Source organism: Prosopis cineraria, unplaced genomic scaffold (assembly GCF_029017545.1).
Source record: "Prosopis cineraria cultivar Desert tree isolate PC_DT_omini unplaced genomic scaffold, ASM2901754v1 PC12, whole genome shotgun sequence".
In the NCBI taxonomy this organism is placed as follows: Eukaryota; Viridiplantae; Streptophyta; class Magnoliopsida; order Fabales; family Fabaceae; genus Prosopis; species Prosopis cineraria.
Genome location: NW_026555343.1, coordinates 32639654 through 32656420, shown reverse-complemented (window position 1 = coordinate 32656420; position 16767 = coordinate 32639654). Strand labels below are relative to the sequence as shown.

At 36.3% G+C, this 16767-nt stretch overlaps 1 protein-coding gene across 1 annotated transcript; it reads left to right on the top strand.

Moving 5' to 3' along the window:
* The first annotated feature begins 601 nt into the window (after positions 1-601).
* LOC129288166 (histone acetyltransferase HAC1-like) lies at positions 602-12585 on the top strand. Its single transcript, XM_054924590.1, is given in 18 exon segments — positions 602-714; positions 1251-1531; positions 2389-2503; positions 2705-2996; positions 3087-3560; positions 3792-5620; positions 6699-6995; positions 7141-7419; positions 7964-8092; positions 8182-8382; positions 8535-8677; positions 8788-9100; positions 9292-9431; positions 10424-10502; positions 10806-10904; positions 10906-11199; positions 11745-11962; positions 12050-12585. Coding segments are annotated over 17 exon segments (5211 nt in total). The 5' UTR covers positions 602-714; positions 1251-1337; the 3' UTR covers positions 12165-12585.
* Positions 12586-16767: the final 4182 nt, after the last annotated feature.

The window sequence follows — 16767 nt, the reverse complement described above, 5'->3', positions numbered from 1 at the left end:
CATTTTCTTTAGTTAAAGATCACTTTCCTCCCTTTTAATCCTTCATGTGTTTTCTTTATTCACTTATTTCCACAAACAAAATAAGACCTCCAATTTTATAGAAAAAATATTGCCACATCTGACTGTTTTTTTTTTGGTTAATTCTTCTAATAGGCTCTAATATCAAGATTGTTTTTGGACAAAATAGGTTTTACTCTAAAAAATATAAAGACATTTTTTATGAGATAAAATATTTAAAAATGTAAAACATTTTGATTATTTTAATATACAATTAATTATTTTTTCAAAAATACCATTAACTAAGGAGTGTAATTAATAAAAATTTTAATTAAAAATTTATATTAAAAAAAATAGCATATAATTTTAAAGATCATGAACTATTAGCTAATTAACCAATTTATTAAAATGTGTAATATGATAAAAAATATCTTACCATGATAAGATATACCAAAGGGATGCATTCCTCGGGTATGTTAACAGATTGCTGGGGGCATTTTAAGATGAACGGTGCGGATCAGCTTGCATGTTGGTGTGGAAATTGCCACGTGGCGAGATGTATATCGAAGGATCTCTCGGACGGCTGGGTTCCAGCACCAACACACGCCTGCTTCTTTTTCCCCGGGGCAGAGAATCGCCACGCGTTACCGATCTTCATTCTTTCTCCACGGCCAAAGAATCGTTGATCGTTGTCGGCGTAGTCGTTGATACTTCGAGGTCGTATTCGATTTCATATCGCAATTTCCAACTACTGTTCGGCCTCTACTTGATTGTTTGCCGTTTTAGGCTCGTTGATTTTATCAATTTCGCTAGGATTTCTGGTTCCCGAAATGCTAATTTATCGTCCGATTTTGTATACACCTAGGGTTACTTACTGCAGTTTTTGTTAATTGAGTTTATATGATAGTAAAATAACCACTCAATTACGGATCACAAGAGCTTGGGGATCTTCTTAGCGCACATTCGTTGGCGCTTGTTGTTTTAATAGCTAGTGAAGCTCATAATGGTTTCTTGTCTTTGCATTCCCTTTTTGATCGTGTAACTTCTAATCAACTATGTTTCTTCCAATAGCGAAGTACTCTGATGAAACCTAGTTGATTTGAAGTTTCTTGCGGCAAGGTATTGAATGTCAAAAACCATTGTGAATGATGTTCAATGGATAATGTCAAATGACTTATATTTACTTTTGTCGAAGTTCACATAGGATGCCTGGCTATTTGGTGTTGTACACTGATAAGAGGGCTTTGCTGCAGCTGAATTCGTAGCTGATTGTGGAATGTTGGATCACTTTTGAGTTATGAAATATTTGGTTCATAAAGCAAGTGTGAAGAATAAGGAAGATGAAACTACAGGCGCCAATTCCGGGACAAATGTCAGGCCAGGTACCTAATCAATCAGGGTCCCAGTTGCCTGGACTAACCCAGCCGAATCGAAATGCCATCCCTCAGATGCCAACTTTAGGCGGTGTTCCCCGATCAACCAGTAATATGGACCCTGAATTTCTAAGAGCACGCTTGTTTATTCAAGAGAAGATGTAAGGCAATTTTTCTTTCTTTTGCTTAACTCAAAATTTGGTGTATTGTTTATATGTATTCAATCAACTGGTGACTTGATTCTATTGACTCTTGTGAGGAAGTTTTATCAATTGGGGTGAATGCAAGCCTTTTGGGTCATTGTAAAGAATACAATAACAGCATCAACAAGCCTTATCCCACTACCTGGGTCGGCTTGTTGTTGTAAAGAATAACTGAACAATTTTTTTGTTTTTTTTTTTTTCAGTCAGTCATGGAAGCCAGCGAATGCTATAGATGATTTCATAATGGACTGTTGAAATTTATCCAACAGAAAAATATGTGAAAAGGGACGTAATTATTTGGGGAATCGAACAATGTTACCCATTCTTTCACTAAAACTTATTTTCCCCTAACTGCATCCTCCATATGGATGAGAAGACTTGTGGATTTCCAAATTTATTAAATTATATGGAAATCGACTAAAACTTTATAGATGAGAACGATAATGATTTTAAATTTGAATACAAAAACTTTGCATAAACTAGGGTACTCATTCAAAGTTGTTTGAGGTTTTCTTGCCTCCTCTTTTCCTGAGATGGGAGGCAAATCTTTTGCATCCCCATTCCTCAGTGAGATAGACTGATTTGCATGGGTCCCCAAATCTATAAAATAAACTGTTACAGTAATTAAGTAAAAGTTTTAAAAAATGCTGATGAAGTCAAATATTTTCCTGAAATAGTCTAACCCCACTCTTTGCCCCACAATTCCTCATGTTGGTCAATCCATGCTCTAAAGTATATGGTCCAATTTTTAACTGTGTGTGTCTATATACATATATTGTTGGACATCCTATAACGTGTTGCTCTTTACCTTCCAGCTATGATATGTTATTGCAGCGGCAACAGCTGCCAGTAATGGAAGTGCAGAGAAGAAAGTTCAAGGATCTTGCTAAACGCCTGGAGGAAGGCATGTTAAAAGCTGCACCATCTAAGGTTTCTGTTTTAGCCTTTGTTTATTTTCCTATGCACTATATTAAGGTTTCTCTGACTAATTTAGAGGATATCTGATCCTCCCATATAATCATACTTTTCCTGCTTCTCCTAAATAATTCTATTTCATTCAGCATCTTCATGTTTCTTTGTTAAGTTCTTGTTAGTTCTAGTGGGTGATAATCTTTAGACCTATCTTTTCAGGAGGAGCACTTGAACTTGGGTACACTAGAGAGCCGTCTGCTTAATTTCTCCAAATCGTCATCTATGAATAATAACCAACAATATACCCAGCATACTAGCTCTTCTTCAGTAGGTACGATGATACCAACACCTGGTATGGCACATGTGAATTCAAACATGGCAGTTACATCTTGTGTAGATGCCTCAATGATTGTTGCCCCTGGATGTAATAGTATGGCATCTCCATCTGTGAATAGTGCAAGCATGTTTCCTACAGGTGGCTTGCATGGGAATTCCTTAACTAGATCTGATGGTAATTATGAGTGTTAAAATTCTTCACCTAGACTTTTGCTTCACATTTTTTTAAAAAATATTTTTTCATCATAAATCCTACTTCTTGCAGGTTTGTCTAATGGCTATCAGCCATCATCAACCAGCTTTTCAATTGGTTCTGGGGGAACCATGTCATCAATGGGGGTGCAGAGAATCACAAGCCAGATGATTCCCACTCCTGGTTTTAATGGCAGCAATAACTCATACATGAATATAGAATCTTCTGATAATAGTGCTGTCTTTTCCAGTGTTGAATCCTCGACGATGTCACAGCCTCTGCAGCAGAAACAGAATTTTGGGGGCCAAAACAATAATGTGATGCAGAACCTTGGCAACCAAATGGGTAGTGGAATGAGATCTGGTTTACAGCAAAAATCTATTGCATACTCAAATGGAGCCATGGGTAGCGGGTTAGGTTTGATTGCAAACAATAGGCAACTTACAAATGAATCTGGCTTTGGTGATGCCTATGCCACAACCTATGTGAATTCCCCTCAACACTCACAGCAGCACTTTGATCAAAATCAGCAACCGCCAGTGCATGGTAATTTTTCTTGCTCTTTTCTCTAACTCCACCCTGGCACTGGACCTATGTCCTTTTCTCTAGCTCCACCCTCCTTTTTGTGGAATAATTTCTTTTGGCTATTGTTTGTTGGATTTTGTGTGTGTCTGTGTGTGCATGTGCCTTATCCCTTGGACATTCAGGGGGGCATAGATATATATTTTTCACCATATAATCGGCATCTTACAGAAAAGATGAAAATTCTATTGCCAGGTGATGGATATGGATTAAATAATGTTGACTCATATGCATCTGGAAACTTTTATACATCTGCAACATCTTCTGGATCTATGATGAGCAGTCAGAACTTGAACTCAGTAAAATTGCCTGCAATATCCCAAACCAACTCTCTCATAAGTAGTCATTCGAATTTACATGGTATGCAGCAGGATGCTCATCTAAAGTCTCAAGCTATGAATCGGTTGGAGAAGTTGAATTTTCAGTCTTCTTTCACTTCCAAAGATAGCCTTCTGGATCCTCAACAGCAATATCTGCAACATTCCCAACAATTTCAACAGCCAGAGCAGTATGCTCCACAGCAATTTGAACAGTCAGAGCAGTATGCCCAGAAGCAATTTCAATTTAAGCTGCAAAGTCAGCAGCCCCAGCATTTGGTCAAAAGTGATGCCTTCAGTCAGTCTCATATCTCTTCCAATTTAGAAGTCCAAGTGAAGTCTGAGCCTGTAATTGATCACCACAAAGAAGTCTTCAGTTCACAGGTTTCTGAACAGTTTAATATTTCTGAGATGCAAAACAAGATGCAAAAGAACTCTAATGATAGTTGTTTGGGGGATGCCCAACATCTTTCTTTTCCAAATAGTCAGAGTGATTTATCTGCAACAACAGCTCAAAACTCACATCAAATGTTGCACCCGCATCAAATGGTTTCAGAGTCTGAAAATAATTTTAGTTGTCTTTCAGTTGGGACACAATCTAAATCAGCACTTCTAAATCAATGGAATTCTCAATCGCAAGGTGGTAACCACATACCAGGGAATATGTTGCATGAGCAACATCTCCACATGGATTTCCATCAGAGAATATCAAGGCAAGATGAAGCTCAGTGCAATAATTTATCATCAGATGGAAATGTTATTGGTCAAGCTGTTTCTTCTAGAGGCACTGAACCACTTGACTCAAGTGTTAGTATTAAGAAAGCACATAGGAATCAACAGAGGTGGCTTTTATTTCTACTTCATGCTCGACGGTGTCCTGCCCCAGAAGGACGATGCCAAGAACGTTATTGTTATAGTGCTCAGAAGTTATGCAGACACATTGATGGATGCAACCTGCCTCATTGCTCATATCCCCGCTGTCATCATACCAGGCTATTGCTAATTCATTTTAGAAACTGCAAAGATCCATGTTGCCCAGTTTGTGTTTTTGTTCGAAATTACAGGCGCTCTTTTCAAGTCAAGTCCCAGACTCGGCCAGATTCTGATTCAGGAGTGCCAGTTGCAGCAAATGGATCTTGTAAACCATATAATTCTGTGGTTCCATCACCTAGATTGATCCAAAAACCTCTACCCATTATTGAAACTTCAGATGACCTGCGGCCATCTTTAAAACGTATGAAAATTGAGCAGTGTACCCAGTCCTTTAGTTTGGAGAATGAAAACTCTACTGTGTCAGTTTTGGCAAACTGTGAATCTAATGTTTCCAAGGATGCCCCGTGCCAAGACTATATCCATGGTGATATGTCAATGTCAATTAAATCTGAGCTTACAGAAGTTAAGGCTGAAGGTCTAGTGCATTCAACACCTGCAAATCCTTGTGAAATGAAAATAAATGATGTGGAGGACAGATGGCCTGGTGGTGAACCTGTCACATATGATGAACCTGTCTCTTTAGCTAGGCCAGAAAATATCAAAACTGAGAAAGAAACTGGACAAGATCACCCAGAAAACCTTAACCAGCCATCAGAAAATTTTGGAGGGACAAAGTCTGGTAAGCCTAAAATAAAGGGGGTCTCGTTGACTGAACTATTCACTCCAGAACAAGTCAGGGAGCACATCACTGGCCTAAGACAATGGGTTGGCCAGGTAAGCCTTTTTTGTGACCTTGCGCTTGTTTATTTTACAACTTTACAGCCATTAGTTTGATTATTGAAAGCATCTTAGTGGAAATCAGTTCCATTAGAATCTAATCTCAGCTTATATATTTTATCGTAAAGTCTGTATATCTATGTTTTGCTGAGTTAGAGTGCTGTTCTATGATTCATGTGATTATTGATATGAGTAGATTTGGAAGGGTTTTAATGATAAATAATCACCATCACTCATCTCTATGTTGATTTCATGTCAATGTCACATAATATGAGCAAATAACATTCTGATCACACGAGGAGTTATTATTTTAATTCCTTTGTTTCTACTAATATTGCGTTGATCTTTCCTGTTAATTAGATTTTGGAATCTGATTTTGAATTGTTGTAATTGTGTGTTGACAAGTGTGTTTCATCAATGAACTTTTGTGCTTGAATTTCACATCTCTTTCTTTAAGAACACCAGAAGAAGGTGATGCAACTAATCAATGATAAGTTGAAATTGCACTCTCTAGCATGACATAACAGTGAAAATACTGTTATGTTCTATAATAGATTTGATTTTGTGTTGCAACATCTGACATTTTGAAGTAAAAAAGATTATCAATGAAAACCCATCACGCTTGATCACAATAATCACATTCTGCTGAATAGGTTGACTGTTGCTTAAATAGTCATGTTTGTGATCTACTTTTTTCTTTTTGGATAAAATAACTTCATTAGAAAAAAGAGAGAGACACCAATGGAATTTCCATGCTGCTTCTGTAGGCTTAATAAACTAAATTCACGGAGCTTCATGAATACTGTTCCCTTCTGCTCCTTCTCCTGGTATTTTGTTTGAGGTGGATATTTTGAATTTTTTATTACAAAATGCTGGAAATGGTAACACAACTGTTATATACAGCTTCTTAATGTTCGATAAATGTGTTGAGTCCAAAATCCAAATATACTGTCTTTATAATGCTATGCTCTTGTATCTCCATGCTTGTTTAGCAGTGCTGGGTTTTTCCTTTATATTCCTCTGTCAACTGATTTGCACTTCTTACCATGATGCTTCTGTTATTATCTCATGACAGAGCAAAGCGAAGGCTGAAAAGAATCAAGCAATGGAGCATTCAATGAGTGAGAACTCCTGTCAGTTGTGTGCTGTAGAGAAGCTTACATTTGAACCACCACCTATTTATTGCTCAACTTGTGGTGGTCGCATTAAACGGAACGCTATGTATTATACCATGGGTACTGGCGATACACGGCATTATTTTTGTATTCCATGCTATAACGAGGCACGTGGAGACAGCATTTTTGTCGATGGAACTGCCATTCCTAAGGCGAGGCTGGAGAAAAAGAAAAATGATGAAGAAACTGAGGAATGGGTGGGTACCATGATGGAATTTTTTTTCCTTTTATTTGCAGCTTTTTGCCAGCCCCATCTAGTGGGATAATGCTTCATCTTGTTGCTGTATTGGAAGCTTTTACATGTTTTGTTGATTTTTTCCTTTTTTTATGTCCTTGTGGCAGTGGGTTCAATGTGATAAATGTGAAGCTTGGCAACACCAAATTTGTGCACTATTTAATGGTCGAAGAAATGATGGGGGACAAGCTGAGTACACTTGCCCTAATTGCTATATTCAAGAGGTAGAAAGAGGAGAGCGCAAACCATTACCCCAAAGTGCTGTTCTTGGGGCTAAGGATTTGCCTAAAACTATTCTCAGTGAGCAAATACAGCAACGGTTGTCTAGGAGACTAGAACAAGAGAGACAAGAGAGGGCAAGGCTTCAAGGAAAAAGTCGCGATGAGGTGATTCATCAATTCTTTCATACTTGCTTTAATATTTTAGATTATTCTTTAAATTTCTTGAAATACTCCCTTCAATCCTATTTATAAAGAACTTGGAGGAGGGGCTATGTGGTCCTTTTTATAAGGTACTACATTGATTATTTATTACAATTTTCCCTTTTACCCTATTTAATGTTGATGTAAGAAACTAGAAAACCTTTCTAAGGGTGTATTTGGTATTGGCAAAGTAAGAAACTTTTTTATACAGAGTTGATGAGTTTAAAATTTTCTTTTGTTTTGGTGAAAGATACTGGAAATGACTTATAAATGAGACTAGAGGGAGTACCATATAATGTTTGACAATCTAATTGCTCTTTCTGAAAAACTCATACAATAAATAATATAGTGAATTTTCTGGACTTGAGTATTATTTTAAAAACTTTGTTGACCTGAAGTTTCGATTTTACATATTTGTATTGTCATTATTTGCAAACAAGTCTTAAATATATGGAATGTTACATGTTTGTGCTGGTGTTGTATAAACCTGTTTCAATTGCTGTACCAGGTGCCTGGGGCTGAAGAACTTGTTGTAAGAGTGGTGTCATCTGTGGACAAGAAGTTAGAAGTGAAACAACGATTTTTGGAAATTTTCCGGGAAGAAAATTATCCAACAGAATTCCCATATAAATCTAAGGTAGTGAGAAGGCTGCTTTGATTCATCTGGTGGTTAATGAATCATTAGTATTGGTTGTGGTTATTGATGCACTTCCATTTCTGCTCCAGGTAGTTTTGTTGTTTCAAAAGATTGAAGGTGTGGAAGTATGCCTTTTTGGCATGTATGTTCAAGAATTTGGATCTGAATGCCAGTTCCCTAATCAGCGTCGGGTATATCTTTCATACCTTGATTCTGTGAAGTATTTTAGGCCTGAAGTTAAAGCAGTGACTGGAGAGGCTCTTCGGACGTTTGTTTATCATGAAATCTTGGTATGGTTGCTGCTCTTATGTGACTTTAAAAGGCATGGTGGCCTTTTTTTTTTTTTTTCTAATTATGAATATATTCAATTTTTAAGTCAAGATAACTTCCTGATTGTTCAGTTTTTTATTATGAGTGATTTCCATTATAATTTGGTTTGCAGATTGGATACCTCGAATATTGTAAGAAACGTGGTTTTACTAGCTGCTATATTTGGGCCTGTCCTCCATTGAAGGGTGAAGATTATATTTTATATTGTCATCCGGAAATTCAGAAAACTCCAAAATCGGATAAGCTCCGAGAATGGTGAGCTTCAGCTTTAAAAAAGAGAGAAATTGTCTAAATTATGTGACTTGTATAAAGTGTTTTTTTCCCCCTCATCTTCAACTTCAATTCTTGTGGACTTGTTTCCTCAGGTACTTGTCAATGTTAAGAAAAGCTTCCAAGGAGAATATTGTGGTCGATCTTACCAACTTGTACGACCATTTCTTTGTATCTACTGGTGAATGTAGAGCTAAGGTTACTGCTGCAAGGCTTCCTTATTTTGATGGTGACTATTGGCCCGGGGCTGCTGAGGATTTGATTTATCAGCTTAACCAAGAAGAAGATGGCAGAAAACTGAATAAGAAAGGAACAACCAAAAAAACCATAACAAAAAGGGCTTTAAAGGCATCTGGTCAGTCAGATCTCTCTGGAAATGCTTCAAAAGATCTACTCCTAATGCATAAAGTAATTCCCTGCTTTAGTTCTTTATCACAGATTGTCCTTATGGGTGAAAGAAATGGCATTCAAATTATGTTTCCAGCAGATGGTTAAATGATTTATAGTTTCTCATTGTTGATCTGCATTTAAAATTTTATCAGTTGGTTTTCTTAGCGTGAAGATAATTTTTTCTTACAAATCTTTTGATGTTTCTCCAGCTTGGCGAAACCATTAGCCCCATGAAGGAAGATTTTATCATGGTTCATTTGCAGCATGCATGCAGTCATTGTTGTATTTTAATGGTATCAGGCAACCGTTGGGTTTGCAACCAGTGCAAGAATTTTCAGATATGTGATAAGTAAGGATAGTTAAGCCTTATTGCATATATATTTTTTTCATGTACTGTGTCAAACTAACATGGTTTAAAGTATGTTAGCACTTTAGCACACTGTCAGAATTGTATCATCTTATTTGAGGTAGGACCCATGGGAGTTTGGTTTTATTAAGATGAAAATTTGGGTTCCTAGGGTAAATCAATGGTAGATAATGTCTGCGAAATTGAATGAAGAGTAAGCTAGACTCATTGAGTTCTTTTTTTTTTTCCTTTCCTTTTTTTTTTTTTTAATGTCTGTCAAAGTAATCTGATTGGGGTGGCTGCCAGAATTAAAGAAAACATGGTAGATGATCGGAAGTACAAAAGGAATCCAGGCATTGCACACCAAGACGAGTATGCTGCCATTGTTGATAAATCTGGTTGATTATTGCCATCAAAAAAGAAAGTATTACAACCATTTTAATAGATCTCCTATAACTTATGTAACAATAACTATGAAGAGTCCTGATCTCATAGAAACTGAGACTACTATTAACCACATAAGGGAAACCTGGACATTAGAAGAAAACCTAATGACATCTAAATAACATGAGCAGGGAGCCATCCAAGGCAAAGAAACACTGATATCACCGTAGTCCTCTTGTATATAATTAATGAAGGGACTGTATCCTAAAACTACAAATCAACAATTTGCTTTAGTGAGTTTTTGGCCTTCGACAATCAGCATTTATTAATTCTATTGATGGTACTGGACACACTTTCTGAGGTCCAGTGTTATGTTTGTACAGCTCACAGCTGGATTTACACTGATGACATATTTCATTTTCAATTGTTATATAGCTCTTTTTTCTAATATAGATCATGGGCATGATAGAACGGAAACTGCGGTCATTTAATTTTTGCATTGTCAAGAGGCTATTTCTTTATGCTCTAATAATCTGCTGAGTTCTTGGTGATCATTGGGCACGTCCATTCACCATATTTATTGATCGGATTTTTATTATGTGGTTTTCTAGGTGTTATGAAGTTGAACTAAAGCGTGAAGAAAGAGAAAGGCATCCTATTAATCATAGGGAGAAACATGCTCTTTACGGAGTAAGTATGCCATCCCATGCATGGTTGGTGTGTAAAATGATTTGTTCTTTACGAATTCAGATTTGTGATACTATGGTACCATGTGAGATCTCTTGGTTGTCTGCTGCCCTCGTGTCTGCTTAATGGCAGTTTGCTGAATTTAAGGTATTTAATGAATTAGAGTTGTAAAACTGAGCTAATAATTTGTGGTATAGTTACTGTATAGGAAAATGAATTTGAGTTTTCCATTTTCTTTTATGAACTGTTTTTCTTTTTCTTCTGTTAATGTCAATGTTGATATTAAATTATTGTTATTATTTGCAGATTGAAATTTCTGATGTACCAGCTGATACAAAGGACAAAGATGAGATTCTTGAAAGTGAATTCTTTGACACTAGACAGGCATTTCTTAGTCTGTGTCAGGGGAAACCACTATCAATATGATACTTTGAGACGGGCCAAGCATTCATCAATGATGGTCCTCTATCATCTTCATAATCCAACTGCTCCTGCTTTTGTGACAACTTGTAATATATGCCATCTTGACATTGAAACTGGTCAAGGTTGGCGATGTGAAGTTTGCCCTGATTATGATGTGTGCAATGCGTGTTATCAAAAGGATGGAGGTGTTGATCATCCTCATAAGTTGACAAATCATCCGTCTGTGGCTGATCGTGATGCTCAGAACAAAGAAGCAAGGCAGCTTCGAGTGTTGCAGGTATCCATTATATTTCAGATTTTGTTCTTGTTGATTGTCTGATTTAAGGTGTGCTTATTGCCTACATCTCACCATGTTATTTCACATGTCGAGTAAAGTTTTGTCAATTTGTATGTGGTAAAACGTGAAATTAAGTAGTGGCAGTTTTGAAATTGAGATCTTGATTTTCAAAAGTTCCAATGACTATCAGTGACACGTTCACCTTAGTATATTACTGATTTCATAAGAAACTACTCGCAGATTTTTCAGGTGCATGTTGTTACGTTTTTGTGTTGTTATTACGTTGGATTGATTGAAAAATAAGACTGTGTGTGTGTGTGTGTGTGTGTGTGCATGTTCCATCCATCCAAACATAGATGTAACCTTGAATTAATATGCCTCTTGCTTCTGCTTTCTATGTGCATTTCGTGAAATTCTTTGATCATGCCTTCAAAATTTCGCTTCCCCTTGCTTGCCGTCCCATTTATGTATACCATGTTCTGCGATAATCTTGCACTTGCACCTTTCTTCAAGTGCCTAATAGTAGTTGGGATCTGTAATTACAGTTGCGGAAAATGCTTGATCTTCTCGTGCATGCATCCCAATGTCGTTCTGCACATTGCCAGTATCCCAATTGTCGCAAAGTGAAGGGGCTCTTCCGCCATGGGATGCAATGTAAAACACGTGCCTCCGGAGGCTGTGTTCTTTGCAAGAAAATGTGGTATCTGCTGCAACTCCATGCTCGTGCTTGCAAAGAATCTGAGTGCCACGTACCACGTTGCAGGTTTGTGGGTCAAGCATTGATTGCCATTTCTGAGTTATTCTCGTGACTTGTCTTGTGTGACATTCTTTCATTTTTGGGTTACTTCAGAGATCTGAAAGAACATTTAAGGAGGTTACAGCAACAATCGGACTCTCGACGAAGAGCAGCCGTGATGGAAATGATGAGACAGAGAGCTGCCGAAGTTGCCAGCAATGCAGGATAAGCTGTTTGCCCATGCAAATTTGGATGTTTCAAAGGAAATGATGCTGCTGGCAAAGGTGCTCCTAACAGCAGCCGAGGGTGGTTTATGTGATTGGAAGGGATCAGATATGACAAGAGCGTTCTGGATTCGCTTATCTTCCTTCTGTCAGTGCCCTTCTTATTGTAGCTTGGCCTCTCCACAACATGATTGTCCTGAAGAGGATCATTTTAGTACTGCCACCCTCTTCTGGAATTACTAACCAGCTCTAGCGGGTAATTATGTCGGTGTCTCAGCCATGTGTTGCCGATCTAGTGATTCTTTAATTTGGTCAGGTCCTTGTATTATGAGAAGTGCCATCCCGCGTTGGCCAATGTACTATAGCCCTAATTTGTCGAAAATGTCTTAAAAGGAATGCGAGGGAGGTTGTATTTAATTGTTTTTGGCGTTTTGAACATCGACCCTCTTTTGTAGAATGTCATTAAAGGTGAATAATTAGAGTATTCTTAGATGCAGTAATTCATATTCATTTGTTGATTAAACGTGCGATATATGTTTGTCTATGTATATGGTTATCTGTCCGGCCATGTGGGTTGAAACACAGGGAGAGGGAAGAATCATGATCAAGCAGTTGGTAAGGCAGGCTGAAGATTACAACTCAAAATCATGAAATAGCGAAATTAAATTTAAATATCATAGTTCTTTCGTACAATTAACAAAGGATAAAGGTGTAAATTTAGTCTTGAATTATTTTTGAGGAACGATTAGTAGCTTATATTATGAATTGGAGCAAAACAAATTGTAAATTATTCAAAATGAAGCACCTAGCACTTTTTTGGTCTGTATGACTAACTTTTGTCTAATTTTAATGGTGGGGCTTGCATTGATGATGCCATCATCTCATCTCCCTTTGTGGGTTTGTCTCTCCCCTACCTTCTCTCTCTCTCTCTCTCTCTCTCTCTCTCTCTCTCTCTCTCTCACATTCATCCTCTATGGCTTTCACAAATTGGAAATAGCATTGTTAGCACCCATCATGATCATCATTGTCTTCATTTCCTCTTCATGGATTACATGACCTAGCAACTATAACAATGCTAGAACTTCATGAAGCATGTGCAGGCTAAGCATCCCATTCAGAATATCATTAAGTGGTATCAAACCATTAGTGCTAAAGGGAGATGAAGGAGGTGATTTAATGAATAAGAGAGAGGGAAGAGAGAGGGGGGGTAGAGCCAAGCGACGACAACCACTGAAGTCGTGCTTGACATATTAGTGCTATTCCTTAGCTTTGCACTCACCACCACTTCCACGAGTGTCTTGCCATGTTGCCTCCTTGTCTACCAACAATCTCACCATCAAACTATACACGATATCACTCATCTTGATCTTTTCCTCAGCCCTTATGCATCCCTTATTAGAAGCTATCGCTTTCTATGCTAGAGCTGTCATTCCACCTGGTGTTATCTCATTCCTTCTAGTCGCCCTCATCTTCGTTTCTTGTATCACCGTCATATCGCTCTTCTCCACTAGCTTGTCGCCTACTATATGGACCATATCATTTAGAGCTTATCTAATGGTTAGTTTTATTTTGTCTCCTCTAGTCGCCATGCTTGACTATTCATGGCTCATTGATCTTCTCTAACAAAACTAGTTTGCAAATCAGATATAGATAGTAAGAGGCAAGATTGATTGTTATTCTAAGCGAACTTGTATGTGTTGAAGGTGATTATTTTCCTCAATTCTCATCTGTATAGTTCTACAAAAGCTATATGAATGAGAGAGAGAGAGAGGAGGTCAAGAGAGACAAAGGGAGATGAAGATGATGACATCATCAATGCAGGCCCTACCATTAAAAATAGATAGACGTTACTCATTTGGATGCTGGGTGCTCCATTTTAAGTAGTTCATAATTTATTTTGCATCGAGTCATAATATTGGCTATTAAACACTTCTTGAAAAATAGTTCAAGGCCAAATTTACACCTTTACCCATTAACCAAAAAGAAATTAGCTTTTAACTCAAATACTCCTTTGATTAATATGAGACAACTTTTTTCAAATTTGTTTTATTTTTGGATATAAGGCCATGGTAAAGCCGTGCGAAAGAAATAAAAGTCAAGTCATGTTAAAAATCATTAGGTTTCTACAATTAGGCAGTGGATTATCAAGAATTGTGATGTCTAAGTTGTCCGAAGATGGTTGACGGGTAAGCAAATCAGCACATCTGTTAGTAGTGACATGAAGAAAAAAAAAATACTCATGTTAAATCACAAGTTTATAATTTAAACTATTTTTAAGTCAGTTAAAGCTTTATCTTAATCAAGTATTTAGAAATTTTCGGGTTACTTTTAATGTTCTTGGTAATAGTGATATGAAAAATATGAAAATTTTGGTCCTCTTAGATTAAATCACAAGTAAGAAAATTAGTACTTTTCAAGTCACTTTGAATTATCTCGCGACAGAGTATTGAGAAATTTCGATACCATTCTAATGTCATTAATAAAAATTGGTAAACATGGACTAAATGGAAAATCTGGAAATTAAATATTTTTCGAGTCATTGGAGCTATCTCCGAACCAAGTATTAAAAAAAAAAATCCCAACCCAATTTCGATGTTCATGACATATGGATTATTTAAGTCCAAGAAATTTTTTTAATTGCAGGAAGGACTGTGGTCTTTGGATTGAATTTCACTCTTGTAATTTTAAACTATAATGATCAAACTTATTAAGCCCAAAGCTAGGCTAAAATCTATACAAATCCCCTAAATTTTATGTAAGTTATACATGAACTCCTTGATACTTTGATTTCTGAAGTTAAATATTAATCCCCTTCAACCTTTTGTTTAGACTAAAAAGACCTTGCAATTAGTTTTATGTCATCTCATTAATAGAAATTGCCACATAATTAAAAAAAATGCACTTATCTTGTGTGGAATAAAGTTTTGCCATGTCATCTAATTTTAAAATCCCTAGTCAGACACACCTCCTTCCTCTTTCAATTGATCTCTAAAGCTTGTGATCATCCCAAGTTGTCATTTGCATTTCCATGCTTTTCTTCTACCATCTGCCATTCTTCCTCTATCATTTGCCTTGGGTGTAGGAGGGAAGTAGGCCAAGCTCTTATTAGGAGTTCTGGTCAGGATTATTTACTAGATATCTTAAGTTAGTTTAGGCCTCCTAATTGGCCAAGTTTATTCTTGCAAGGTTTAGATTACAAGCTTTATAGGCTAGCCTATTCACATGTATATTATTTCCTCCATTCCAAATTATAGAACATTTTTGAATAAAAGTGCACATATTAATAAGCCTCATTAAATACACTTAAACAACATTATTTTTTCCAAACAAAAATATACTCTCTCTAATCCTATTTATACGCATAGAGAAAAGTATTTTTTTTGTCTTATTTAGAAGTCACCTCATTGAATTTTTATTGCAAATATTGTCATTTAGCCTCCATTGAATGTTGAAGAGAGAAAATGCATTGTTAAAATATGTACATTTAATAGGAATAAGTTGAGAAATTATTAAATTTCTAGATAGAGTTAATGAGTGTTAAGATTTTCTTGTTTTTATGATGAAACATGTTGAAGGTGCTTTATAAATGAGATTTGAATAGTAAACTTTCAAAAATACCTTTAATTTAATATAATTTACACTTAATTATTACACGTCGGTTTCTTTTTTCTTGGCTTTAAGCCTAGTAAAGCGTAACATCATTAGTAAAAAAGGCGGGGATGAAAAGTTTATTTTTTAAAAATTCACATCCAAATCTGAGCTAAAAATGGTGGCTTTTCTATTTAAAATGATTGTAATTGAGGCCTATAAAAAATGTGTCAAACCATACACTACATAGAAAAAAATAGGTTTGTGGTGGCGTTTGAAATTTTAAATCTTGTTGGCGTTTAATGAATGCTATAAATTTTAAAGCTATAATAGGTATCATCGTGGCGTTTTGATTATTAATAAAATGCCAGGAGACTGACTGAGAGTGAGGGTGTTCAGTTTTCCAAACGCCACCTCTATCAAATTATTTTTTTTTAAATTAGAGAGGTGGCATTTTTTTCTAGAACAAACAACACCTCTCTCATACCTCAGATTAACCAGAGGTGGCGTTTGTTCGAGAAAAAAACACCACCTCTCTCAAACTCAGCTTAACAGAGGTGGCATTTTTTCCTAGAACAAATGCCACCTCTCTCATACCTTGGATTAATAGAGGTGGCTTTTTTTCTTTAAAAAAGACGTCACCTATTGTTATATTTTTTTTAATTCATAACACAATTGTAAATTTTTGTTATGGCTAATAACTCCAGATATTTAAAAAAATTGTCATAATTAAAAAAATTAAATTCAAATAGGTGGCGTTTCTATAGGTAGAAACGCCACCTATTTGACTACAGAGGTGGCGTTTCTTCCTTGAAGAAACACCAACTAATGTAATTTTTTTTAAAAGAAAATTTCAGAAATTAATTAACCCAACTTTTGAACCAATACAAAAGATCGAATAATATATATTAACCAGTCCAATAATTTACAAACAGTTTAGTTTACAATAAAAAAAAACAGCTTTGTAATACAAAAAGAAGTCTATAACTACGTTAATATAGCTAAGTTCTCCAAGAAGTT